Raw genomic sequence first — 25,942 nt, 5'->3', positions numbered from 1 at the left:
TGCCTCTGGGAGGACCGAGGGGGACGGTGCGAGCACCAGCCCAAAGCCCATGCCGATCGGAACAATGATGAACCACAGCAAGAGTTCCGGGGGTGACATAAATATATTTTTGAAGCTGCCTGTGTACTCTGGGGTAAATAACCAGCACAGAGGGTACCTCCCCCCTCCCCAGGCCACCCACCTCCACCCCTATCTCTCTGGAAGCCCACCCACCCCATCCCCTTCTGTCTCTTTTTAGGCCAAGGGTCAAGAGGTCTCCAGGGAGATAAGGGGCATGTGTCAGAGGGCTTGGTGGCAGCGGCAGGAGTGGCAGCCTCGTGCTGAGGGACAGGAGACCGTTCTCTCTAGCCTGGTGCCTCAGGGTCTTCCTCCGGGGGCAGTGGGCACTTGGGGGGCGGGAGCGAGTGTCGGGAAAACACAAGAGACTAGAACCAGGGATCCGGGGAGATGCAGCCCCCACTCCCTACTCTGCCCTTCCCGCTCCATCCCTACTTCACTCCCACAGGGCCTAAGAGAACTGGACAGCAGCAGGGGCAGGGAGAAGGGGGGGTGGGGGGGTTGGGAGGGAGGGGTGGCTGAACCCCACCCCCACCCCAGGTCGCGGACAATCAGGAGGTGGGGTGGAGGAGGCAGCAGGCCACCCGAAGGCCAGGAGGACCAGGTACGGGGCGGCTGCCCCAAGGCCCTTGTGGTCACTCCGGCCAGGCCGAGCACTAACAGCCCAGCAGCTCCACACGCATGGTGATACGGTTGTGCCAGGCGACGGGCAGGATGCGCACAAAGCGAGCCAGGAAGGGCATCTCGAACATGTTCTTCTTGTGGGAATTATTGTCCAAGTTGCCAGGGAAGATCTGGAGGCAGAGGGGGGTCGTCAGGAGGGCCCCAGGGCCCACCCCACCCTGCCCCACCCCGCCCCGCCCCGCCCCGCCCCGCCCAGCTCCTGGCCAGACTCCAAGGGCACCCCCGGAGGGATGGCAGGACACGGGCTGGCCAGACACTGACCTTGCTGTCGACAGACCCCGGGTCCTTGTACTCGACCCAGTTCATGCTGTCGTTACTGTAGGCCACCTTGTAGGCTGCCACATACTGGATGTGGCCGAAGTCTCGGGCCCCCTGGGTAATGATGCCGGCCACTTGCCTCTCGGAGCCCAGGTCAATCTACAGGGAAAAATCAACCACGTTGTGTTTGTGTCGACCATTCTCTCCAAGAAGGTAGCAAAAGGCAGACAGGCCGGGGAGGCAGGGTGGGCAGGGCTTCCAGTTTGGACGAAGCTACTGTATTTGGCACGACCTTCTCATTTATACGAGGGACATAAAGCCTGTCACCTACTTTGCCACACTCTGTTAGACATCTCACTGCAGCAAAGCTAGAGTTTAGAGCCCGGACCTTGGCCAACCCGCAGCCAGTCCCCACCCCTCCCCCGGCCCAAAGAGAACAAGGACAGGAGAGACACTGGCGCGGTTCCCGGGGGGTCCCGCATGGCTGTCTGCGGCCTGGCACGAATCTCGAAGGAGTCCAAACGCAGATAGCTGCTCACAGATCCCAGCTCTACAGGCTAAGGGCAACTGGGGACCGAGAGACACAGGTCCTGCTCCCAGTCCCTGAACTCTCCTGGTTCCCAATTTCATGAAATCCAAGGGCTGTCCCATGGGGTATTCTCAGACACCGAGTGTCAGGCAGGAAGTCCTGTGGGGCACCTGCCCGGGTCAGGTGTCCCACCTCTGTCCTGCCCTACTGTCCACGGGCTCAGCCTGGTCACCTTGTGACCGCGAGTGGAGATGGCTCGACCGTGCTACACACACACACACACACAGACACACACACACACAGACACACACACACACAGACACACACACACACAGACACACACACACACCCCACCCCCACCCCCACCCTTTCTCCATTGCCGAATCCGGAGAAGGTGCGGCACAAAGGAGGAGGGAAATAACAACGCTGAATTAAAAATAAGGCTTTTCAGACACTCCCTCTTGGGGAGCAGAAGCCTGGGCTGGGCGAGGTCAAAGATCAGTCACCCCGTGGATCCAATCCCAACCCGTGCCCTGCAGCCCTGCAGCCCAACACACCTGCAGCCACTCGGAGGCATCATTGGTCTGAGCGGTCCAGGCATTGAACTTGCCCTGCTTGTCCAGCCGTGCGTAGAAGGGGTACCAGCTGAAGGCATTCAGGCCCCAGGTCCTGTAGATGCTGGAAGCCGTGATCTGTCTGTCGGGGATGCTGTTGTCCTTCATGCCCAGGGGCTCCGCGCATCCTGCCAGCAAAGGGGTTTGTCACCAAGATCACGACTCACGGCAGCCTCCCAGAAGCAATAGCACAAGGCGGACTGGGGGGTCAACGGTTGTGCTTCCTCTCTGCCCACCCCACCCACCCCTCACCTGGGCCAGCTGCCCTCAGTTCCCACCCCCACCTTGATGTGCCCTTCCTAGATCCCCCACCGCCTGTCCCCTCTGCACAAGGGCAGGCTCTGCCACCACCTCCGCCACGCCTTCAAGGCCTGACTCATTAGACACCTCCTCCAAGAAGCCTGCCCTGACCACCTTATTTGGGCGGAACTTAGGCCACTATGGGACTTCTCTCTTACTCCTATGGTCCAGCTGCTATCTGTATCAAGGCTGAGGCCTGTGATCTTGGTCAAGGACATCAGCAACAAGTAACCCATTGATCCAGTGCTCACTTGTGTGATTTCGATCACCATCAGGAACCTGAAAGCCGTATCAGTAACCCCATTCTATAGGTACAGAAACAGGCTGAGATGGTAAGCATTGTGCCTAAGTCTGTCTCTCTCTCACATGTACACACAGACACACAGACACACTCCTGCTCCCCACACCAGGCTGTGACATCATCGCCACCATCCACACCCCCTCCCAGAGCCATGAAGGCCTGCCTGCTGGTAACCCAGGGATGAAGGGGACCACACGGCTGCACTCCAGCAGGTGGAAATGAGAGCAGTCAGGATCCCTGGGCTCAGCGTGGATCCCATCTCCTTGCCCAGCAGCCCCTCCGAGTCGCCCAGGGGGCTTTCACGCTCAACACCGATTCCTCCCGGTGCTGCCACTCGGGCCCTGGAAGCTAGTCCAGGCTTCGCGCAGGCATGCCCTGCTCAGCAATGTGCCGGGCTTTTCTGCATAGCCACACCCACCGGCAGGTGGCTGGGACAGTTAGGGAGGGGCGGCAGGAGACCAAGCTCCCAAGACCATGATGGGTATGTGTCACGCCCGGCAGAATCCTCACTCTGCTCCCCCAGATACTTGCACTCTCGCCACTAAAATCCTCTGCCTCCAGCTGTGCCCTTGTCTGCTGGATGCCTCCTTGTGATGGTGGCACGCCAGGTCATCCCCACGCTCCTCCCAGAGAGAGAGGCTCCTGGGCCGGGAGGCAGGTGGTTCCCAGACAGGCTGGCAAAATCAGCCTTCCAGGGAAAATGCCATGGGGAGGGGCACTGCGCCAAAGGCCAGGACTCTCCCCTCCATCCCTCGCTATGTGACCCTGGGAAGGACCCCACAGAGGGGTGTTTCTCTTAGATCAACCAAGGATATTATTAAAATCAAGATTCTGGGGGCACCTGGGTGGCTCAGTGGGTTGGGCCTCTGCCTTTGGCTCAGGTCATGTTTCAGTCAGGGTCCTGAGATCAAGCCCCGCATCGGGCTCTCTCTGCTCAGCGGGGAGCCTGCTTCCATCTCTCTCTGCCTGTCTCTCTGCCTACTTGTGGTCTCTCTGTCAAGTAAATTTTAAAAAGGGAAAACATGAGGATTCTTTCTCCGTGGGTCTCGGATGAGGCTGGAGCCCGCGTTTCTACAAGCTCCCAGGTGATGCTCATACTGCTGGGTCCCTGGAGCTCACGCTGAGTTGAGGGCTGTAACCCAACCCCGCTCAAATCTACCACCCTGATCCAAGCCACCTTACTTTCCCACTCCCCTCCCCCATGATGGGCCTCTGCCCCCATTCTCCCCACACAGCCTAAAGGATTCCTTCTAGACACATTCCAATCATTTCCTGTTAGCACTCCCCCACGTCCACATGGCTGCCCCTTGTTCTGAGGACAAAGATCTGAATCCTTAAAATGATTCATTCAGCCCAGCTCGCTAGGCTCCGTCCACCTCTCCAGCCTCACTGCCCAGCAAGCTGCCCCTCGCTGTCTAGGCTCTAGCCCCACTGGCCTGCCTTCGATCCTTCAACATACCCCAGGGCCTTTGCACTTGCCAGCTCCTCATCTGCCTGGAATGCTCTTTCCAAGTTCTTCATTGTGGCTTCCTCTGTCATCCAAGCCTCCACTCAAAAGCCATCCCAACAGGGTCGTCCTCGTGCCCAGATCTCAGTGCCACACGTGCACACATGCACACACACGTGTCCATACACACATACAACAACACTCTCACCAGCCCTCTAGAATGCCAACTAGGGAAAGGAGAAGATCCATATCTCGAGGAATACAGGCAGGACAGCTTCCACAGCTTGCCGAGCTTGCCCTCTCTTGGCCTAGGAGGGAGCCAGCTGGGACAGGACCATGAACCATGCAGGCAACTTTAATACAGCCAAAAGCTGCAGAGCCCCCACACCTGTCCTGTATCAACAGCCTAAATTTCCCTTTAGCAAAAGGTAGTCTATAACCCCCCACTTAAACAATAAGGCTCAAAAAAGCAATGACCCTGGGGAAAGGAATGCAATGACTTAAATTCATACTTTAAAAGGGTGGGTTTTCGGCAGCTCCGCCTAACGAACCCTGAAGTTCCGCCAGGGGCCAGCAGGTGGCGCTGTCACCGCAAAGAGAGGGAAATAACCCAGCGCGGGAGAGCCCAGGGCTGAGACAAAGTTGCCCAGCCTAGCCCCTGCAGCCTGAGGGTCCCTGCTGACTTTTCCTGGGATCAGATACAGATCTCTTTCTGGTGTCTCCCCACATTCCTCCACATGGGACTCTCTGTAAAGAGCAGCAGAAAGCACCAGCTCCAGGCCTAGGACTCTCGAAGTCCCCATGTTTCTCTTGAATGATGAGTTATGGGGGGGAAGCCGGGTGGGGGAGGGAGGGGCTGGGGGAGCACTAAATGGGTGGGTGTCCAAAGCCCAGGGATCTAGACCAAGTTTTAATACCAACCAGCTTGTGTGCACTTGACAAAAAATTTATCGGGGCCTCTGTATTCATTCACTCATTCATTAAATGTTGATTGATCATCTATAATCCAGACACCGTTCCAGGCACTGGGACTACAGCCATGAAGAAAACAAACTCCCTGACCTCAGGAAGCTGATGTCTGTAAAACAGAACTCACACTACATGTTCTAGAAGCTCAAGGAACCAATCAGAATAACAAAAAATACTTTGACAACTGGAGGGATTGTCTTTTTTTTTCTGCCACAACCCCAAATGCCAAGGGTTGGCAGACCGCAAACACGGAAGCAAGTGCCCCGAGGGCCGGTGGTCCCTCTGGTGTGCATCTGCTGTGGGAACCCAGGTCCCCTGGCCGTGCTGCTGTCCTACCCAGCTCCGCCTGGCTGAAAAGGAAGTGGGCAGGGAAGCCCATTTCGTAGCAACGCTCCAGCTCCCCCATACTCACCATTCACCTCACAGCCAAGGAGCTCAAAGCGGAGGGTGCAGCCCCGGTGACAGATGATGGGGACCAGCCTCACATACTGCACCTCCAGAGGGAAGTCAAACAGGTTGACTTTCAGGCCACTGTTGTCCATGTTGCCCACAAATATCTAGGAGGAAAACAGATTGGAGCATGGGTCAGCGTGGGCAGTCTACCTTCCTGGGGTCACCTCACCTCCCTCGTCAGGCCTGGGAGGCAGAGATGGGGTTTAGCAGAGCCAGCAGGGGGTCAGTTCTTCCTCTGGCCACCCCTCTTCACATCTTTCTTGGTCGTCATGGGGGATGGGCATGAACTCCTATCTTGCACACTTGCCTACCTATCACCTATAGGGTGCCTCTGCAAATTAGGAAAAGCCACTCCTCTCCCGAGACACTTTATTATACTAATTTCCCCATAGGCAGAAGTACACAAACCCATGATGTCTACACTGTGAATGGTGCTCACTTAGAAATGACATCCTTAAGCAGTGTACAACCTGCACAGCTGTACATGGTAGCCCTGAAGGCTCAGAATGCCTCCCACCTCCACCACCACAGCCACCCTCAACAGGTCACTGAACCTTTCTGAGTCCATTATCCTCATCTATAAAGTAAGAGCTATCACCTGTAACTATAGAACATGGGCATAATGTAGGTTTCCCGATTTCTGGGAACCAAGAGGTAACTGATGACCCACCACATAGCTAATGGTCCAGCATACCCTCCCTCCACTAGGGCCCTCAAATAGCTCTAGGGCCCCAGAGGATGAGGACCACAGTCCTTCTTTAGAGCCCTCACCTTGTCTCCTGTCCCCTCCGCACCCTGGATAAATTGGAACTTGTGTCCATTGTTGCTGTAGGCCACCTTGAAGGTCTTCAGGTACTCAGCACTGCCTGCGCGGCTGGCACCCTGTGTCACAACGCCCATCACCCGCATCTTCCGCATCAGGTTCACCTGGATCCCGGGAGGGAAGACAGTACCCTTATCTCCTGGGTTCTTTATCTTCTCCACTCCCCCTGCCCAGAAACAAGGAGGGGCTTTCCCATGGGGGCCTCTCAGAGCCTTGGGCCCAATGCTCAAGAACGCACACAGAGAAGGACAAGGACCCCAAAGGCTGCATCCAGGGCAAACAGCCCCTCTGCAGCCTGGGGTCTGCTCCCCATCCGCCCCCCCACTCCAGTCCCCCGCAATACTGCTCTGCACTGACAGACCCTTCACCTGTGGGAACCCACAACCTTGTTACCTGGACCTCGGTTGTGACCCCTCAAATGCAAGCAGACTCTCTCCCATCCCTCCGCCGCCCCCCTTCCCCCACCCCCGAGCCATTCTTTCCATACCTGGATCCAGGGGTTCTTGTCATAGTTGCTGGCTGTCCAGGCATTGACGATGCCCGTGCGGTGCAGACGGGCCAGCTCTGGGGCCCAGCGCTGTAAACCCATGAAGCCCAAGTGCACAGAGGAGGCAGAGATCTGCGAGTCGGCAATGGCGCCCGTCTCCATGCCCAGCGGCATGGTGCAGACTGCAGGGGGGAGGGGGGAGGGGGAGGTGGCAGTCAGGTGGCCACCCAAGCACATGGGTCCCAGACGACCGGAAAATCACGGTGTGGCCTCTGCTGAGACCCAGGGCAGAGATCAGGAAAGGACTCTCAGGGTCCAAGAAGAGGTGCATGGTAAGGAAGAGGTGGGGAGAGAGAGACAAGGGGAGTTGGGACCCAGGGCTGCCCGCGGCACCTGTGCCATCACTGGGACGGGCAGCCAGGGACCAGACTGGTGGGAGGGATTTCCAGTGGGACCCGCTCTTCTTCAGTGTCCCCAGCCCACCAGGAGGTCCAACGTGTCCAGCCCCACCCATGCCGTCCCCAGAACAGCTTTGGGAAAAGGGACACCCCAGTTGGCAGTGAACAGTACTTGTACTAGACATGAAGGAAGAGGCAAATCCTGGGGCACCTCAGGGGCTCAGTCAGTTAAGCATTTGCCTTTAGCTCAGGTCATGAGCTCACAGTCCTGGGATTGAGCCCATGCCAGTCAGATTCCCTGCTCTACGAGGGTCTGCTTCTCCCCTCCCTCTGGAGGGGGCTCCTCCACCTTTGTGCTGCCTCCTGCCTTCTGCATCGAACCCGTGGCAGACCCCAGGCCACAGAGCTGGAGGTTGGGTGGGTAATGCCAACTCCAGCACACCCAGAGTAACCTTGGCTCCCCGCACAGTAATTAGTGGGCACACCTGGCCCCACCCAGGGCTGTCTGCCTTAGGGACCCCCCCCAACCACAGACACGCACACACACACAGACATGCACACAGTCCTCCACCCAGTGTCAAAAGACACTGGCCTCAGCCCCGAGCCCAAGGGACAGGCCCCTCCCTGCCACCTCCTTGGAGGTGCTCTCCCCCAGGCCCCAGCACCCACCCAGCTGGCCCACAACCCCCGCTTCTCAGATCAGCCTCAGAGAGCAGCCCCACATCGGTGGGAAGGGGAACCGCCTGCCCCCGGCAAGGTGCTCGGCGGCAGACCCACTGGCCGGAAGAACCCAGACCCCCCGAAGATGCAGACTCAGCCGCCCGCCCGCCCGCCTGCAGCAGGCAAGGACAAGTCCCAGCTTGGGGGGGAGGGACTCCAGCTGAGCCAGAAGGGAGGACAGCGTGGACAGCCACCGCCAGCACTGGAGGCTGGGCACACACCCAGGGCCATTCTGTGGCTGAGTGGATAACCGGGCAGGCCGGGCCGGTCAGCCCCTCTGCACACGCCGGGCCTCTGACCGCCTGACCGTTAGGGGACGGCCCAGCCTGCCCAGGCCTCTCCCTCCTCCCTGAGCTCTGTGATGAGGCCGCGGTCAAACTTGGGCCAGGAACCATCAGCCTCCAAGGCAAGGCCCCCAGCCTTACTTGCTGACCTCCTGTCCCTGGGATTAAGAATGTATTTGTTTCCCCCTCTTGGGAGAAAACTCTCAGGACTTAATCCTAACACTGTGGGTGTCACCACTGGTTCGTGGTGACCCAGGCAGCAGAACTCCTGGGACCTCTGGGGCCACCACCACCCTTCCGTCCACTACAGTGATATCAGGCCTGGCCTGCAGCCTGAGGACAAAAGGCCAAGCAGAAATTAGTCCAGGACAACAGAAGCGCGAACTAAGGCTCTATCTTCCCCTTGATCTACCAGAGGAAACCTTAAGGCAGGGAACGAGGCCAGCATGTGGCCAGGGCTGCTCCGGGCCTCCCCAATCAGAGCAGCCTCCCCCAGATACTCACTGGTCTCACAGTGGACACCCGTATAGCCATGATGACACATGCAGACATACTCAGTGAAGACGTCCCCTCTGTGCGAGTCGTCAACCACCCGGCACTCGGCTTCATTGCGGCAGGGGTTTGGAAAACAAGGACCTAGGGGTGGAGAGGCGGGTAAGGCAGGCAGGGGATCAGGAAGGAGCCAGAGATGCAGATGCCCCAAAAGGACCCGCTGCACAGACTCAGCCCCCTGCCCGCCTCCCCCTGCCATTCCCTCCCTCTCTCCTCTGCCTGATGGGAAGCTGGGCCAGCCTGGCGCCAAGAAGGGTCAGGTGTAGGCAAATCAGTCCCAGGGCGGGAAGCACCCAGCTTTCCAAGTGGCACGGGGAGTTCTCAGGGAAATGCTGGCTGAGCACAGGAGAGGGGCTGGGGACCTCCACCCACTAGGGGACAAAGCAGGGCCCGGCAGCTGGGAGCTGGGGGCGAAGCGGGGTGGGGGGCGCAGGTACCTTTCTCCGTCTCATTGCAGATCAGGCCCGTGAAGCCTTCGGGGCAGAGGCAATAGAAGGGGGTGTTGTCCTGGCCCAATATGCAGGTCCCACCATTGAGGCACTGGCTAGAGTCACAGAAGTCACCTGCAAAGTCACCAGCTCCGACTCAAGAATAGCAAGTCATTCCTTGTAAATACTGGGGGCGGGGGGGCCCTACCATGCACATGCTGGGTCGCTGAAACAGGGAAACCAGGTGTGGTCCAGGCCTCAAGAAGCCACTGGAAAGAGGGGGACAGTCACTGGGTGGTGAAGAGGCATCACCAGCTCCAGACAGAAGCCTGCATGAAGAGCCACTGGAGGTGGGCTCTGTCAAGGTTGGAAGTGTCGCAGAGGGGCAGGGGAGCTGGGTCTAAGAGGTGGAGTGGAGTGTGCCCAACAGGGCGGAAAGAATGTTCTAAAGAAGGAGAGGAGTACAGGACCACGGTACGGTACGCTGTGGAGAAGGATGACAGAGCAGAAAGGGTAGGTAGGGGCCAGACCTGCAGGGACCTTAGGAATGACCAGCTCAGACTTCCCGTCCAAGAGACTGGGAGCCCTTAACCTTCCTTCAGCAGCCCACCGTCGTCCACAGAGGGAAAAGGAAAAAAAAAGTGGGGGGGGGGGACGTCCCAAGAGGGAGGTGGGAGTGAGGACGCCCTTTCCCATTCTGGGAAGGTGAATATGGAGAAAAGGCCATCTGCAGAGCTGTGGATAGGCTCCCCTGGGCCAGGGAGGTGTCCTGGGGCCACACCAAGCTCTCTCTGGCTCTGGGGTGGAAATGTGACAGGAGTGGCTGGGGTGAGTGGCCTGATGAGAGAGGAATTCAGGTGAAAAGGTGAGGGGGAAGGCGGATTGGAGAAACCCGGCAGAGGGAGGAGGAGGGCTGGAGAAGACCACAGGGCTTCTAGCCCCAGGGCCTGGGGGACAGATGGGAGCTATCTCTGCCGCCCACCAGGCCGGCCAGGCGGGTGGGGGCTCTCCTGGCGGACCCTCGCATCCCAGCAGGGCCTACCCTGCCACGTAGGGGAAGACATGAGAAATCTCTTTTCCTCCCCCTAGAATCCTGCCATTCCAGGTGGGGGGTGGGGCTCCTGAAATCTCAAAGCTCCAGAGAGCGGGGCCCAGCTCCTGAGAAGGGAACAGAGGAACAGGAACACCGTTAATGAGTACTGGAGCCCTCAGACTGCCACCTCGGCTGCTCCTGGGAGCTTAAGGCGGCTCCCAATGAGCTATTAGTCATTGGCTTTAAATAGCAGGTTAATCCTCTCCCCTGACCTGGCAGGCCAGGGCACTGCTACAGACAGAGCCTTGGGAATGGCCAGAGTCCTGGGCTCCTGTCCCAACCAAATTCAACTCCTCTTCTCCCCAACCAACCGCACCCCGACCCCCATGCTGTTCCGGAGCAAAGCGGTCCACTGGGTAAAAAAGGAAAGTGAAAGGTGGCCCCTGCCCCCCACAGCCCAGGTCTTAGGTGGACTCACCTGCCCACCGCACCCATGGTACTTCCCCTTTCCGGGAAAAGCCCCATCACCCCCCACCAAACCACCTTGGAGGTTTCAGAGTCCTGCCTTGTGGGTGACTTCCCCAGGAACATTTAGCCAGGGCTCGGGTGGTGGGGACAGAAAGGTGCAGAAAGGGACTTCAAAGACCCAGCTATGTCTCAGGGTCGCTGGACAGCCACCAGCTCCAAGTACCCAAGTGTGGCTGAGCTTGGAGGGCCCGGGAAGTTCTGGCTCCAGGCGTGGGGGTCGGACTGTGGTAGGAAGGCAGGAAGGAGCGCCAGGGTTCCGCTTTGACCGCATCTCTACCAGCCACCCCCCCGCCCCCGATTTCTTTGAGAAAATGAGGAAGGGGGTGCCCGAAGCGCGCCGATCATGGGCACCTCTTCAAAGCCCTGGAGGCGACCAGCTGTGCGGGGCCCCACGGTGAAATGGGGGCATCCCCAGGACCAGCCCGCCCAAGGCCCAGCTGTGCGCCGGAGGCCTCCTCGGCGGGGGAGGAGGAGAGAGGAAGATACAGCAGCAAGCCAAGGCCGCGGGAGGGAGTCGGAAGCCACCACCAGCCCGGGAGGCAGCCCTCTCCAAGTCCCTCCCCTGGTGCTTGGGCCCCCCTCCCGGGCCCCACCCGAAGACCCGTCCCTCCTCCCTCGGCCTTCCCCGCCCGCACTCCACCCACCAGACACCCACGAGCGGAGATGCAAAACTCCAATGAACACACGAGCCGCCGGCTAGCGAGGGAGCAGCCGGGGAAAGTTGGCTGGACAAGACTCAGCAAGACAAGAGCCCTAGAAACTTCAGGTGGAAGACGCGCCAGAGTGGGGCGCAGTTCTATGGCCTCATTTTACAGATGGGAAAAGAGAGGTCCGACACAGCAGATTCCTTTGTTATGTGTAAGCCCCATCCCTGGGGGCCGTCGGGCTGTCACCCGGTGTCCCCAGTCCCCGCCCCACTCTCAAGCCTCTATCACTGCCCAGAACGCCCGAGCGCGAAGAGCGCAGGAGAGGCCGAGCGCATCCCCGCGTCCGGCCGGGGCGCAGCCGGAGCAGCAGCCCCTCCGCACGGGCCCGGCTCTTTGCCCAAGTTTGTAAACAGGGGTGGTGGAGGGAGGGCGCCGCGGCGAACTTCCGAGCCGCGCGGAAAGGAGGGGCGAGGGCCGGAGGGCGGCGCGATCGACTCACCCGAGGCGGCGAAGAGTCCCGAGGCGCAGAGGAGCGCACCGCAGAGCGCGGCCAGCAGGCGGGGGCGCGGCATGCCGTGGCGACACCGGCGCAGGAGTAGGCGCCTCAGCGGTGCACACTGCGGGGCTCTCATTGCAGCTCCTGGACGGGAATAAATCAGGCAGCGCGGCGCCGCCCCCCCGCCCGCCCGCTCCACCCAGGCCCTCGGGAGGCGGACCCGGGGCGGGGCTCCGCGGCCAACCAGGGAAGGGGGGGCACCGAGGGGTCCGCGCCCCCGCCTCCCGCCTCCCGGCGCGGCCACGCCGGTGCCCCGCGGGGAGCGGGGAACCAGGCCCCGCCCGCGTCGTGAATCCTCTGTACCGCGAAGGGCTCCGGAAGAGCTGTTTGGTGTTTCGTGGGTTTTTTTTTTTTTTTTAATTTTAGACTTAAGATGCTTTGCCCTTATCCCTAATGAGAAAAATGCAAATTAAAAGTACAGTGAGCGCCAGGTTTCACTTAATCAGATTGGCAAGTGTCGAATGATTAGCGCACTGTTCGTGCGAGGCTGAGGGGAGCGGGCCCAAGCATGCATTGTCGGAGGGAGTCTAAATTGGTTCGGCTTCTCCGGAGAGCTGCTTGGTAATAGCCACCAAAGCGACCCAGACCACGACCGTAAGCCCTAGCCATTGCACTCACAGCATTCTTTCCATCTGAACTCACTATGTAAAATGGCATGTATATAAAGATGTCCTAGCATATCATAGCAACATCCTTGGAAAGGATAAAAGACTAAAAAGGGAATCAGCAAACTTCTTCTATAAAGGATCAGATAGAAAATATTTTAGGATTAGCCCACACGTGGTCTCCGGAGCGGCCCTTCACCTATGCCCCCAGGCGGAAGAGCAGCTACAGACAAGTCTTCCAGGAAATGAGCACGGTGGTGGCCTAAGCCGAAGGAAACCAGGGGGCCAGGACTGGAAGAGACTTGCCGGTCACCCTGACTTTTATCTAAATGACTCTTTTTTAGATCCTATCTCTCTCTCTCAAATCTTTAAAGCAAAAAAGAGAATAATTTCACTTATAATAGATAATAGCATCAGTAAGAATAAAATAATTGGGAATAAATTTAACTAAAGTGCAAGACCTGTACACTGAACACTACAAGACACCACTGAAAGAAATTAAAGACCTAAATAAATGGAAAGTCATCCTTGTTCCCGGATTGGAAGACTTACCTTGTTAAGATGGCAATAATCCCCAAACTGATATAAATTCAACACAATCCCTATCAAAATTTCAGCTGTCCTTTTTCAGAAGTTAACGAGCTGACCCTAGAATTAATATGGAAATGGATGGAACCCAGAATCTCCAAAGCAATCTTGCAGGAAAGAAAAAAAGTTGGAAGACTTATATTTTCCAATTCCGAGACATACTACAGAGCCGCATTAAGCAAGACCATGTGGTCCTGGCATAAGTATAGACATAAGGATCAATGGAATAGAATTAAGAATCCAAAAGTAGATCGATACATCTGCGGTCAGTTGATTTTCAACAAAAGTGCAAGACAATTCAGTGGGGAAAGAGCAGTGTTTCCAACAAATTATGCCAGAACAACGGGATAACCACAGAAGAATAAAGTTGGACTACAGATCACACTTTACATAAAAATTAACTCAAAATAGATCAAAGACCTAAATATAAGAGCGCCAAATGCAAAACAACCAAAGGAAAGAGTAGATTAGTTGAACTGTATCAAAACTTAAAATTTTTCTACTTCCAAGGACACTATCAAAAAGGCAGGAAGCAGGGTGCCTGGGTGGCTCAGTGGGTTAAAGCCTCTGCCTTCAACTCAGGTCGTGATCCTGGAGTCCTGGGATCGAGCCCCGCATCGGGCTCTCTGCTCAGCAGGGAGCCTGCTTCCCCCTGCCTCTCTGCCTGCTTGTGATCTCTCTCTCTCCATGTCAAATAAATAAATGAATAAATAAAATCTTTTAAAAAAGGCAAGAAGACAACCCACAAAATGAGAGGCAATATTTGCAGATCACATGACTGATAAGGGTCTCCTATCCAAATTATCAGAATATTAACTCCTAACAAAGGATACCCCAATTTTAAAATGGGCAAAGAATCTGGATAGATTTTTCCCCAGAGAAGATATATAAACAGCCAATAAGCGCATGAAAAGACGCTTAACGTTATTAGTCATCAGGAAAATGGAAATAAAAATCAAAACCACATGAAATATAGCTTCACACACCCACTAGGATGACGATATTCAAGAAAACATCATAACAATGTTAGTGAGGATGTCGAGAAAGCGGAACCTTCACACATTACTGATGGGGTTGTGAAATGGTGCAGACACTGAAAACCAATTTGGTAGCTCCTCAAAAGATTAAGCAGAGCTATCCTATGACCCAGCAGTTCTACTCCTAAGTATACACCCAAGAAAATTAAAAGCATATGTTCATACAAAAGCTTACACGTGAATGATCATAACAGCTTTAACAGCCGGCAAGCGGAAACCTCCCAAATGTCCACTAGTTGATGGGTGGGTAAGCCAAGTAGTCTATCCATCCAGTGGACGATTATTCAGCCGTAAAAATAAATGAAGATTTAATACTCGCTGCAGAATGACTAAACCTTGAAAACACGATGCTAAGTGAAAGAAGCCAGATACACAAGGCCATGATTCCGTGTATATGAAATGTCCAGAATAGACAAGTCTATTATGACAGTAAGTTGATGAGTGGCTGCCAGGGGCTGGGGTGAGGGCAGAATGAGAAGTCATGGTTCATGGGTGTGGGACTTCTTCTGGGAGGCGATGAAGGCATCCTGAAATTTTTTTTTTTAAGATTTTATTTATTTATTTGACAGAGATTATAAGCAGGCAGAGAGGCAGGCAGAGAGAGGAGGAAGCAGGCTCCCTGCTGAGCAGAGAGCCTGATGTGGGGCTCGATCCCAGGACTCTGGGATCATGACCTGAGCTGAAGGCAGAGGCTTTAACCCACTGAGCCACCTGGGTGCCCCAAGATGTCCTGAAATTTAATAGTGATGATGGTTCCCTAACTTTATAAGCATGTTTAAAACCACCGAACTTCACATTCCAAAAGGATGGATTTTCTGTTGTGTGAATTATATCTCGATAGAAAGGGAATATGACTCTTCAGAAACCTGTCTCAAATCAGTAAATCACTCAATAAGCATTTAGTGAGCACTGACTGTCGTGAGCATTGATTGGAAACCCTCGCTGCACATGAGTGTCACTTGGGAAGATTTTGGTAAAAATACAGGTGACCAGGATGCACTCCAAAGCAAATAAATCTTAATCCTTGTAGAGCGTAGGAATGAGTATTTTTTTAAAGCTCTCCAGATGAGGCCAGTGTGAAACTAATAAAAGAACCATTAGCTAAACTCACTGAGAGCAAAGACAAAAGACCTAGGCCTTGGGACCACAAGGGACAAGGAGGGGAGGGATTTTAACAGGTGAAGGTAGGATAGAGAAGGAGGGGATTTTCTTGTATGATCTGACCCTTGTAGAGTTCAGTGGGTTAGTAGCTCCTCTGTCTGAATACTTTTCTTTTTTTTTTTTTTTAAAGATTTTATTTATTTATTTGACAGAGAGAAATCACAAGTAGATGGAAAGGCAGGCAGAGAGAGAGAGGGAAGCAGGCTCCCTGCTGAGCAGAGAGCCCGATGTGGGACTCGATCCCAGGACCCTGAGATCATGACCTGACTGAAGGCAGCAGCTTAACCCACTGAGCCACCCAGGCGCCCCTGTCTGAATACTTTTCTTACCCAGCATTACAGCATCCCAGTGTTGGAAGATTTGGTTGGATTTTCTAACAAGTGTCATCCCAGGATCACCTGAAACAGGGAATCCACTTAAGAGCTTTAGATTTTGTTCATGTATATGATAGGAAACCAGGTACGCTTTTACTTTTCACTTAGTCCTACCCCTACACAATCAGAGAAACGTAACAGAAGTTCCATTACATCGACAAAACTCAAAGCCGATGGGGCTGGGGGGAGGGAAATAAACATGTATACCTAATTGGTAGAACTACCAGTTGATTCCGCGTCTGGATCACAGTCCGACTGTAGCGAGACCTACAGAACTGGACCTTGTATTCTACTTTGGACAAATTCACTGGAATGAAATTACCCAAATAAAAAGCCAATGTACAAAGATGCACGCGGTACCACTGTTGGTGGTTCTGAAAAACTGACTAACCGTCCAAAACGCCCAGGGGTGAAGAGCTAAACAGACCTGCTAAGATACAGCGTTAACAGGTGAAAAGGACGAGTAAGTTTGCAGGTGAAAGGAGGTGCCTTGGCGGAGCAGAAGGCCTGTCCACAGCTCCCGTCCGTACTCACCCACAGCACACCTCGGTAAAAAGTGCCTCACGCAGACATGGGTCTGCACAGAAACAACACTCGAAAGAGAACAGATCACAGACAGGTAATCCCATGATGCCGCTTATATGAGGTCCCCAAAGTAGTCAAATTCATGGAGGGGCACCTGGCTGGCTCTGTCCAAAGAGCATGTGACTCTTGATCTTGGGGTTGCAAGTTCGAGCCCCACGCTGGATGGACAAATACTTAAAATCTTGGGGAAAAAAAATCTAGTCCTATTAGAAAGAAAAAGTGGAATGCTGGTTGCCAGGCGCCGAGAGCAGGATAAGGGGAGCTTCTCTTTAAGGGGGGCACATTTCAGTTCTGAAAGGTGAAAAGTTTTGGAGATGCTGCTCTGCCAGGGCACAAACATAATGAGCCCCGCTGAACTGTATATTTACGATGATTTAGGTGGCAAATTGTATTTGCATTTTTTTACCATGATAAAAAAAAAAATCAATCAATTTTAAAAGAGAGAGGGGGGGGGCACCTGACTGGCTCAGTCACTGGAGACTGTGACTCTGGATATTGGGGTCATGAGGTTAAGCCTTAGGTTGGGGGGGTAGAGTTTACTAAATAAAAAAATAATAAATAAATTTATTTTTATTATTTTATTTTACCAACTCTGAGCCAAGCACCATTCCAAGCCTTACATAGGTAAGAAAAGAAGATAATATGATATGACATGTCAAGTAGACCTCAATTAATGTTTTTAAGTTTATTTATTTAGGGGCTCCTGGGTGGCTCAGTGGGTTAAGCCTCTGCTTTTGGCTCAGGTCATGATCTCAGAGTCCTGAGATTGAGCCCCACATTGGGCTCTCTGCTTGTCAGGGAGCCTGCTTCTGCCTCTTTCTCTCTCTCTCTCTTTCTCTCTCTGCCTGCCTCTCTACCTACTTGTGATCTCTCTGTGTCAAATGAATGAATAAAATATTTTTTTAAGTTTATTTATTTAAGTAATCTGTACACCCAACGTAGGGCACAAACCCAACAACCCTGAGATCAAGAGTCACACACTCTCCTGCCTGAGTCAGCTAAGCGCCCCGAGTATACCTCAACTTAAAAAAAAAAAAAAAAAAAAAGAGGAAGAGAAGTTATTTCAGGTGCTAGCAAGGGCTCCACAGATGACAGGACAGGACTGTGTGACAAAACACCGAGGGGAGAAGGGAGGCCAGTTTAGGCAGGTGACTAGCAAAGCCTTGTCTGAAAAGGTGACATTCCCACTGAGACCCTGAAGGGCGAGAAACCGGCCTCCTATGGATCTGAGGAGGCGAAAGCTCTGAGAAAGGGACTGAACCGGAGCTCAGAAACTGACCGACACCAGCAAAGCCCACTGAATTTTGACAAAGGAGCCATGCAAGAAGCCGCTGGCTGTCCGCACCCCGCAGAACGAAGTCAAAGCCAAAACTCACGACTTGTACAAAATTTAACCCCAAACGAATCAGAGACCTCACTGTAAAACACAAAACTCTAAAACTTCTGGAAGAGAACAGAAGCAAATCTGTATGATCTTTGGTTTGGGGACGAGTTTTACATACATACGATACCCAAAGCAGGATCCATGAGAGAAACATCGATATAAACTGGGCTTTATCACAAGAAGACCAGTTGTTCTGTGAAAGATACCAGTATGAAAAATTAACAGACAAGCCACAAACTGAAGGAAAATATTTGCAAGTCATTTATCTAATAAGGAAGATGTGGGGCGCCTGGGTGGCTCAACGTGTTAAGCCCCTGCCTTTGGCTCAGGTCATGATCTCAGGGTCCTGGGATTGGCTCAGGTCATGATCTCAGGGTCCTGGGATCGAGCCCTGCATCGGGCTCTCTGCTTGGTAGTTCTGCTCCCCCTTCCCCTCTGCCTGCCTCTCTGCCTACTTGTGATCTTTCTTTCTCTGTCAAATAAATAAATAAAATCTTAAAAAAAGAAAAAAAAAAGAAATGTGAGGTGCCACCTGGGATTGCCAACTTATTAAAAAAAAAAAAATGTATCCAGAATAAGTAAAGAAATCTTAAAACTCAAAAATAGGAAAACACCCAGCCCAATTTTTAAAATGGATGAAAGATCTAAACAGACAAAAAACAAAACAAACAAACAAACAAAAAAACCACACACAAAAAAACCCCAAACCCTATGGATGGCAAGTAAGCCTACAAAGACACGCTCAACGCAATTTTCTGTTAAGGAAGTGAAAACGCAAACAACTATTAAATACCACTTCCTACCTACTGGAACGGCTACAATCCAGAAACCCTGCCCCAGCCAAATGCTAGCGGCCACGCAGAGCACGGGGAAAGCTCCTTCATCGCTCCTGAGGAACACACAGCGATGCGACCACTTTGGAAGACAGGTTGGCAGTTTCTTATAAAGTTAAACACAAACTTGCCATAGGACCCTGAAGCGATCGCACTCCCAGGTAATCTACCTCAGCCAATTAAAACTTAGGGCAACACAAAAACCTGTTTGCTGAAAACCAATGTTTACCACAGCTTTGCTCATCATCATCAAAAACCAGAAGCAACCACGCTGTATTTCGGTAGGTGAACGGATGAACTGTGAACCCCCATACAATGAGGGACTGTTCGGTGATAAAAGGACAGAGCTACTGACTCACACGGCATGAATAAATCTTAAATGCATTTTGTTAGGTGAGTGAACACAGATCAAAACAGCTACATGTTGAGTGCCTGGGTGGCTCAGTCGGTTAAGCGTCTACCTTTGGCTCAGATCATGATCTCAGGGTCCTGGGATCGAGCCCCGCATTGGGCTCCCCCCTCAGTGGACCCTGCTTCTGCTTCCCCTCTGCCTGCTGCTCCCCCTTGTGCTCTGTCAAATAATAAATAAAATCTTTAAAACACACACACACACATAAAAAACCAACAACCACACACACACATACCCAAACCCCAGCTACATGTCCTGTGATTATATTCATGAGACATTCTGGGAAAAGCAAAACTGTAAGGGCAAAAACCTACATGAGTGGTTGATGGGCTGGGGGAAGGGGAAGTGGGCAACTGCAGAGGGGAGGCCTGGGGGGGTTTCAGGTGATGGGATTATCCTGCGGGATCCTGGAGTGCTGCAGACAGAATCCCAAGTAACTGCCAAATGCATAGAACTTGACAGCCCAGAGACTGAGCTTTGACAAATGCACAGGAAAAAAAAAAAAAAAATCATCCGGGTGGCTGCCTGGGGGACACAGTCAGTTAAGAATCTGCTTTTTGGCTCAAGTCAGGATCCCACTTTGGGAATCCCTGCTGGGCTTCTATCTCTCTCTCTCTCCCTCTGCCTGCCACTCCCCCTGCTTGTGCACTCTCTCTCTCTCTCTCTGTCAAATAAATAAATCAAATCTCTTAAAAAAATCATCCAGAATGTTGGAAGATTCCAGACTACGTCCAAAGAATCAAAATGTATGAAAAACTTCACTGTAAGCAGTAGGGGGGCTGGGGTGCAGCAGGGAGGGGTGTGGAGAGGACCTGACCTCCATAACTTTAGGAAGCAGTGTTTCAGCCAGAAACCGTAAGGCTAAAGACGAAAGGGACTGTATATAACCGCCGAACCCCAGCTGTTCCTCATGGGAGTATGGGTTAACAATGCTGGAATGGCTTGTGTTGGCATCCTGGGCTGCGAGAAGGTGGTGGCTGGTGGAGGGGAGGCGTCGGGATTCTCACTGCCGGAGAGGGAAGTTAGAGGCAAGCGGGGAGGGAGGCTGGAACCAAGCACACAGTCCTGGGTTTGTCTGAGACGTCAGTGAAAGAACCTATTTAGCCGGAGGCTTCCATCAAGGTTGAGACAATAACGTTGTTTAACCCTTAAACTATCCCTGCTCCCCTTCCCCCGGGGGACTTACTTAAAAACAAGTCCTGGAAACCAGTTCCAGGTAACAAAGCTCAAATGCAAGGGTGGATCGGGCCAGGTGGAGACATCCGGTCAGTGGGGGGTTGCATACTGTCTCCCTAGCTACCAAGGAGGATGGGCCCCGCCCTTTGGGCACCTTTTGGGCACCCATTCTGACCTAGGTGATAGGCTGGTTCAAATGTCTACTAGGGTATGGGACGCCTGGGTGGCTCAGTTGGTTAAGCAGCTGCCTTCGGCTCAGGTCATGATCCCAGTGTTCTGGGATCGAGTCCCACATCGGGCTCCTTGCTCCGCAGGGAGCCTGCTTCTCCCTCTGCCTCTGCCTTCCACTCTGTCTGCCTGTGCTCGCTCTCACTCTCTCTCTCTCTCTGACAAATAAATAAATAAAATCTTTAAAAAAAAAAAAAAAGTCTACTAGGGTAAATTGTAATTCAATTGGCCACCTGTGCGTGGCCAGGCCCGACCGCAGGGTCTTGGCCCTTAAAAGCTAGCCCGTGAAACAGAGAAGGGTCGTCCCTCTCTGCAAGAGGTGCGGCCCTGGCCAGTCAGTTTGATTCATGATGCTTGGCACGAAATAAATCTTTGCTTGACCTTCGCTTTATATCAGTCTTGCTCCTTTAATCTCGGACCCATTTTGGGGGCATAACAGTCAGTATGCCTGCCTGCTTAACTTTGTTTAGATACAGATGACAGGTGTAGGAAAAACTGCAGGTACGAGTATATATACACACGCAACTGTGTGTCTGTGTGCGTACACACAGGTTAGAACGCGTGTGCCTATTTCCTAGCTGTCTGCAGACGCGGACTAGAAGCAGCGACAGCCCAGTGCTCAGAACTTGATCTGTTCCTTTGCCCCTTCCAGCACACTACAGACACAGCGAGAAGGCACCATCCAAGAACCAGAAAGCAGGCCTTTGCTAGACACCAAATCTGCTGGTGCCTTAACCTTGGACTTCCCGGCCTCAGGAACCGTGCCAAGGAAACTTCCATGGCTCATAAGCTACCCAGTCTCTGCTGTTTTGTTACAGCGGCAAGAATGGGCTTAGACATTCTTCAATCTCTCCGAGCCTCCATTTTCTTAGCTGCACAATAATGTAGTCTCCAGGCCTGGGCACAATGTGCAGTAATAAGAAAGGAAGCACCCCTAAAATACTCGTGGAAAGATCAGGTCATTCTTTACCTGACTCTCCCCTTCAGGCAGAACCAGATCCAGGGTGTGGGAGCTGGTGGCCAGGCAGATTATATACGAGAGAAGGAGGGCTCAAGTCACCGGAATCACAGGGACAGAATAGGGAATATGATCAGTGATACTGTAATTATGGGGACAGATGGGGACAGATGGGGACTGGACTTGTGGGGAGCACAGCGTAACATAGCGAGAAGTGGACTGTACCCCTAAAACTGATATAGCATTGGGTGTCAACTATACTCAAAAATATTGTTTTAAAGAGAGAGAGGGGGACACCTGGATGGCTCAGTTGGTTAAGCGTCTGCCTTCAGCTCGAGTCCTGGTCCCGGGGTCCTGGGATCAAACCCCACCTCAAGCTCCCTGCTCAGTAGGGAGTCTGCTTCTCCCTCTCTCTCTGCCTGCTCATGCTCTCTCTTGGTCACTCTCTCAAATAAAATCGTTAAAAAGAGAGAGAGAAAGAGGTGCTCCCCAGGGACGGCAGCTAGGTGCACAGTGGGGGACGGACTCCCCTCGTGGGCGCTGGGCTTCCTGTGCTGGAAGGGACTGACGCAAAGGGTACGTGTCAGGAAGACAGAGCAGGAGATGGACCATGAGGACAGGCGACCTTGAAGGTCTACACCACCTCCAGGATGCTGCTTTGGGATGACCTGTCAACACTGCCCAGCACCCTCCAAGTGCACAGGAGGCAGGGAGGGGCGTCCCCACCCCGCACCGGGCTAGCCCAGGCCCCTCCCCTCTGCTCTCCAGCATTGGTGAACACAGGCCTCACATGGGCTCGAACAGAGCCTGGGGTGGCCCCACACTCACATCCTCCAAGTGCACACCCCCTTTCCCAAACCAGATGCTCTGAACACACATCATGATCTGTGAGCAAACATCCCGGCCCAGGGACCAAACAACCCCCTTTTGTTTCCAAGCCAGAGACCAAGGGCTAGGGCCCAGCGCTGCCGAATAAATATGCTTTCAGTTGAAAAACGTAAAAGTGTTTTCTCACTGAAACCAAAGGGGTGGGCTGAATTCTGAGGTTCCTTTATGTGATTTTCCATACTTCGGCTCGGCTTTCCATTGCCTGCTGTCCTCACGAATTTCTCTGGAGACTCCCTCCAACCCTGACCAATTTCCCCTCCTCTGATCCCCTGAAGCTCCCACAGTCAGAACCAGCCCAGATCTGTTCACAGTGGAGCAGCGCCCCAAGGTGTCTCCTTGCCAGGATTGTCTGCTCCTCTGAGACACGCCGGGGGTCATACAGAAAGATCTAGACCCAGCACCTGAATCCAAGCCCCAGCTTCATATCTTACCTGCCTGGTGATCTTCTCCAAACTGCCGCTCCGGCACATTTATTTTCTTCATATAAAGCTCGTCTCCTTCCCTCCTTTCCAGGAGGTCAGTGACACAAGGAACAGTTGCCTCCCAAGCCCTGAGAGGTCTCAGGCGTCTTCATCTGCTGGGGAACGTGCCCACATCTGGGTTGGGTTTTGGTCTGCAGAGTCAAAAGGATGTGAAAGAAATGCTTTAGAAAAATCTATTTTTATAGGGCTCTGCTCACAGCCTTTCTGCGTGGGCCAGCTGGACATCTGGACAACGCATCTCCCGAATGAGACCGGAGTGAGGCCGTTTCCAGGAGAACATCAAGTTCTTCCCTGGAAGTTGCTAAAAAACAAAATTAACCCGAGTAACTTTGAAGATCTAATGGGCTTTATGAAATGATTCGTGAATTGGGCAGTGTCCCATCCAGCGAGTAGCAAGCAGCTCTGTCATGCTATAGAGAAGGAAAGATGTTTAAAGGCAGAGAAGGGGCAGGGAGAAAGGGAAATTATTAGCGAGGAATGCACTGTTTCAGGCAAGGTTGTCCTCCTCGGAAAAGGTCTATGAGTAAATGTCCTCGTGCTGACCGGAAATTCCGGGCTGGCTGGTTAAAGGTTACATTCCTGGGAGGGTTGAAAGTGCAGTTGGTTAAGGATTAGGCTTGGTTTACTTGTGTGAGGCCTTAACATAAGTGACTCCATTTTGGGCCTGTGGTTTTCTTCCAAACAAAACCAAACCCGAGGAGAGCTGGAGGCAGAGCCCCAGACTGGGCAGGACTGAGGGGCCAATCAGCAAACTGTAGGCCCAGGAGGGTTTATCACTGGCTGATCCAGGCCCCCTACCCCCGCCACCCAACAAGAGTCTCCCCCAATCTCCTTCCCCAGCTGGAAGGGCCTCTCATAAGGATCTGGTAACCTTGTCTAAGCACAGATCACTGACCTGTTTGGGAACTGGTTGTCTTCCTTCTCTATTACCCGCCCCTTTTGAGCCAGTACCCCTTGGGCTCGCTTCGGCAGCACATCTACTAAAATTGAGCCAGTACCCCTTGCTTGTCAGACACTCTTTCTGCCATTCCTCCCCCAAAAAAAGTCAACCCTCTCAATGAATTGAGGAACAGACTTAACATTTCTGACTTCTTGTTCCAAACCCACTGCTCAGTGGCTCTGGCCTCCAAACTTCCTGAGTCCCAGCAGATGTCAGATGAAGGTCCACAAAGCTACTGGGTGACCAAGCTGGCCGGCCCAGTCTTTGATGAATTTCAGATCAGGACCTGAGCTGAAAGCAGAGGCTTTAACCCACTGAGCCACCCAGGCGCCCCGTAAAGAATTTTTTAAATTTTAAGTTATTTTTCTTAAGTAAATACTGCGCCCAAGGTGGGATTCAAACTCACAACCTTGAGATTAAAGAGTCGCGTGTTCCACTGACGAAGTGCACCACCTGCCCCAAGAATATTTTAAGCTGAAGACATTTGAGATTCAACAGATGAAGGAAAAAGCCTCATGGGAGGCTAAAACCAGAAACTTCTAAGAAATGAGGATTGCCATAAATTCCTTCTTTAAGGGAGATCTACTCCCGGGAGAGAGTAAACCTAACATAGATTCCCTCTCTGGAGGAGTTTTATGGCCCTGGAGAAGAAAGACCACTCAGACCTTTTATAGACAAATATTATCCCAGATATTCTTTTGTCCCCTTTGTTCTCCTAAAGAAACTTCTACTTCCCACAGGAGCCTTTTCTCCCCCTTCCCTTTCCCCCACTAAATTAGATATAGGAACCCCTAAATCTACCCATCCCTTTTGAGTTACTCATCATTGAGCACTCTAGTGTGTAAACAGACTCTTTTCATTTGTTAACGGATCTTTTGTCAATTTAATTCGAAGGGCCGCAGGCACAGAACTTAAGAAGGCAGAAACCAAGAGTTTTTTCCTCCCCACCAACGGTCTGTACTGACTCTTCTTTTACCCCTCAATTCTCAGTAGGGCTTAGAGCCCCTAAACCCCTCATCTAGCACTGCCAACCTCTTGATCCTAAGACATTAAACCCTTCTCATGGGGCCCTTGGGGGTGTCCCTGTCCCTAGCCTTACTCCCTGGCAGTCCTCACTCCCCAAGTATCTACTAACCTCAGCAGAGGAAGTCTCTGGTATGTGGGTCTTGAGCTCAAAATCCACTCCTTTCCCAGCGCAACCGCAGGCCTAACCTATCTGTCTTTCTAGAAATTAGATTCTAGATTCTATTTGTCTTTCTAGAATCTAGAATGTTGATTGATGCCCTGGCAGCTCTTGTCAAACAATATGGTGGTCAAAGAAGCTTTGGCACAGAGTCCAGACCCTTCAAAGTCTTACCAGTGAGGTGACTTGCGGAAAAGCCTCTTTATTTCCCCAATAATCCAGCTCATCTTTGCTGAATCAGATACCCCCACATTTCTAAAGGGCAAACATTCGTCCTCAGAGATAGAACCACTTAGTCTTTATGGAGGATGGGACAGCGCTCCTAAGGGCCCTGTAATTAGTACTTTACACCACCCTACCCCCAGCCCCTTGGTCTGCCAGAAACAAGAAAAACCCCAGTGAGCCCACACTCCTTACAGGCAGCTCTCAGCTACATACACAAAGACTGGACCGAAAGAAAACGATCCCCCATAAAGGCCCCAACTGCATTCTTAGCGAGGGTGGCCCTCCCCCTCTGCCACTGTCTTGATGTGGGTTGGGTAAGGGGATATCATTCTTCTGGCCATCTCTTGTGTTTGGGAAGGTAAAGTTGAGATATCTCAGAAGGCATCCAGGCAGTTGGAAATAAAGCTTCTGGGAGCTTGTTGATCCAAACAGATAGATGTGAAAATCATCAGCTCTGACGTGGCAAGCCGACTTGTGAAAATGGGGGCACCCCCTTGGGGGCACAGGCAGGGACAGGGCAGAATCTCTGTGTTTTCATCTGCCTGGCTCTTAGAAGATGACCTCCTTCATCTCTGGCCAGCTCCCCTAGATACTTGAAGCAGAAGAAGGGGCAGGAGAGAACTAAGAAGTTCTGAGAGCCTACCATAAGGAAACTTTAGGACAGGAGTGGGCCATGGGATTCCGAGTCCTCCAAACTGGGACTGAGCCTGGCTCCACCACTTCTGTAGCGGGAATGACCGGAACCAGCTAAAAATGGGTGCGGCTCCATGAAAAGCGAAAATACCAGACCCCTTGTCCCCAAATTATGAAGAATTTCA

General features: G+C 52.8%; 1 protein-coding gene across 1 annotated transcript; it reads right to left on the bottom strand.

Moving 5' to 3' along the window:
- Positions 1 to 84: 84 nt before the first annotated feature.
- Positions 85 to 22,926, bottom strand: MFGE8 (milk fat globule EGF and factor V/VIII domain containing). The gene is made up of 10 exons (XM_032342053.1): positions 22,726 to 22,926; positions 12,012 to 12,152; positions 9,314 to 9,439; positions 8,829 to 8,960; positions 6,923 to 7,104; positions 6,384 to 6,539; positions 5,572 to 5,716; positions 2,086 to 2,270; positions 1,003 to 1,158; positions 85 to 851 (listed from the first exon to the last, which is right to left on the bottom strand). The coding sequence occupies exons 1-10, from the start codon at positions 22,775 to 22,777 to the stop codon at positions 714 to 716; spliced, it is 1,413 nt and encodes a 470-aa protein (XP_032197944.1). The 5' UTR covers positions 22,778 to 22,926; the 3' UTR covers positions 85 to 713.
- Between the last annotated feature and the right edge of the window lie 3,016 nt (positions 22,927 to 25,942).

This window comes from Mustela erminea, chromosome 5 (genome assembly GCF_009829155.1).
Source record: "Mustela erminea isolate mMusErm1 chromosome 5, mMusErm1.Pri, whole genome shotgun sequence".
Taxonomy (NCBI): Eukaryota; Metazoa; Chordata; class Mammalia; order Carnivora; family Mustelidae; genus Mustela; species Mustela erminea.
This window is presented reverse-complemented; position numbering and strand designations above follow the sequence as displayed.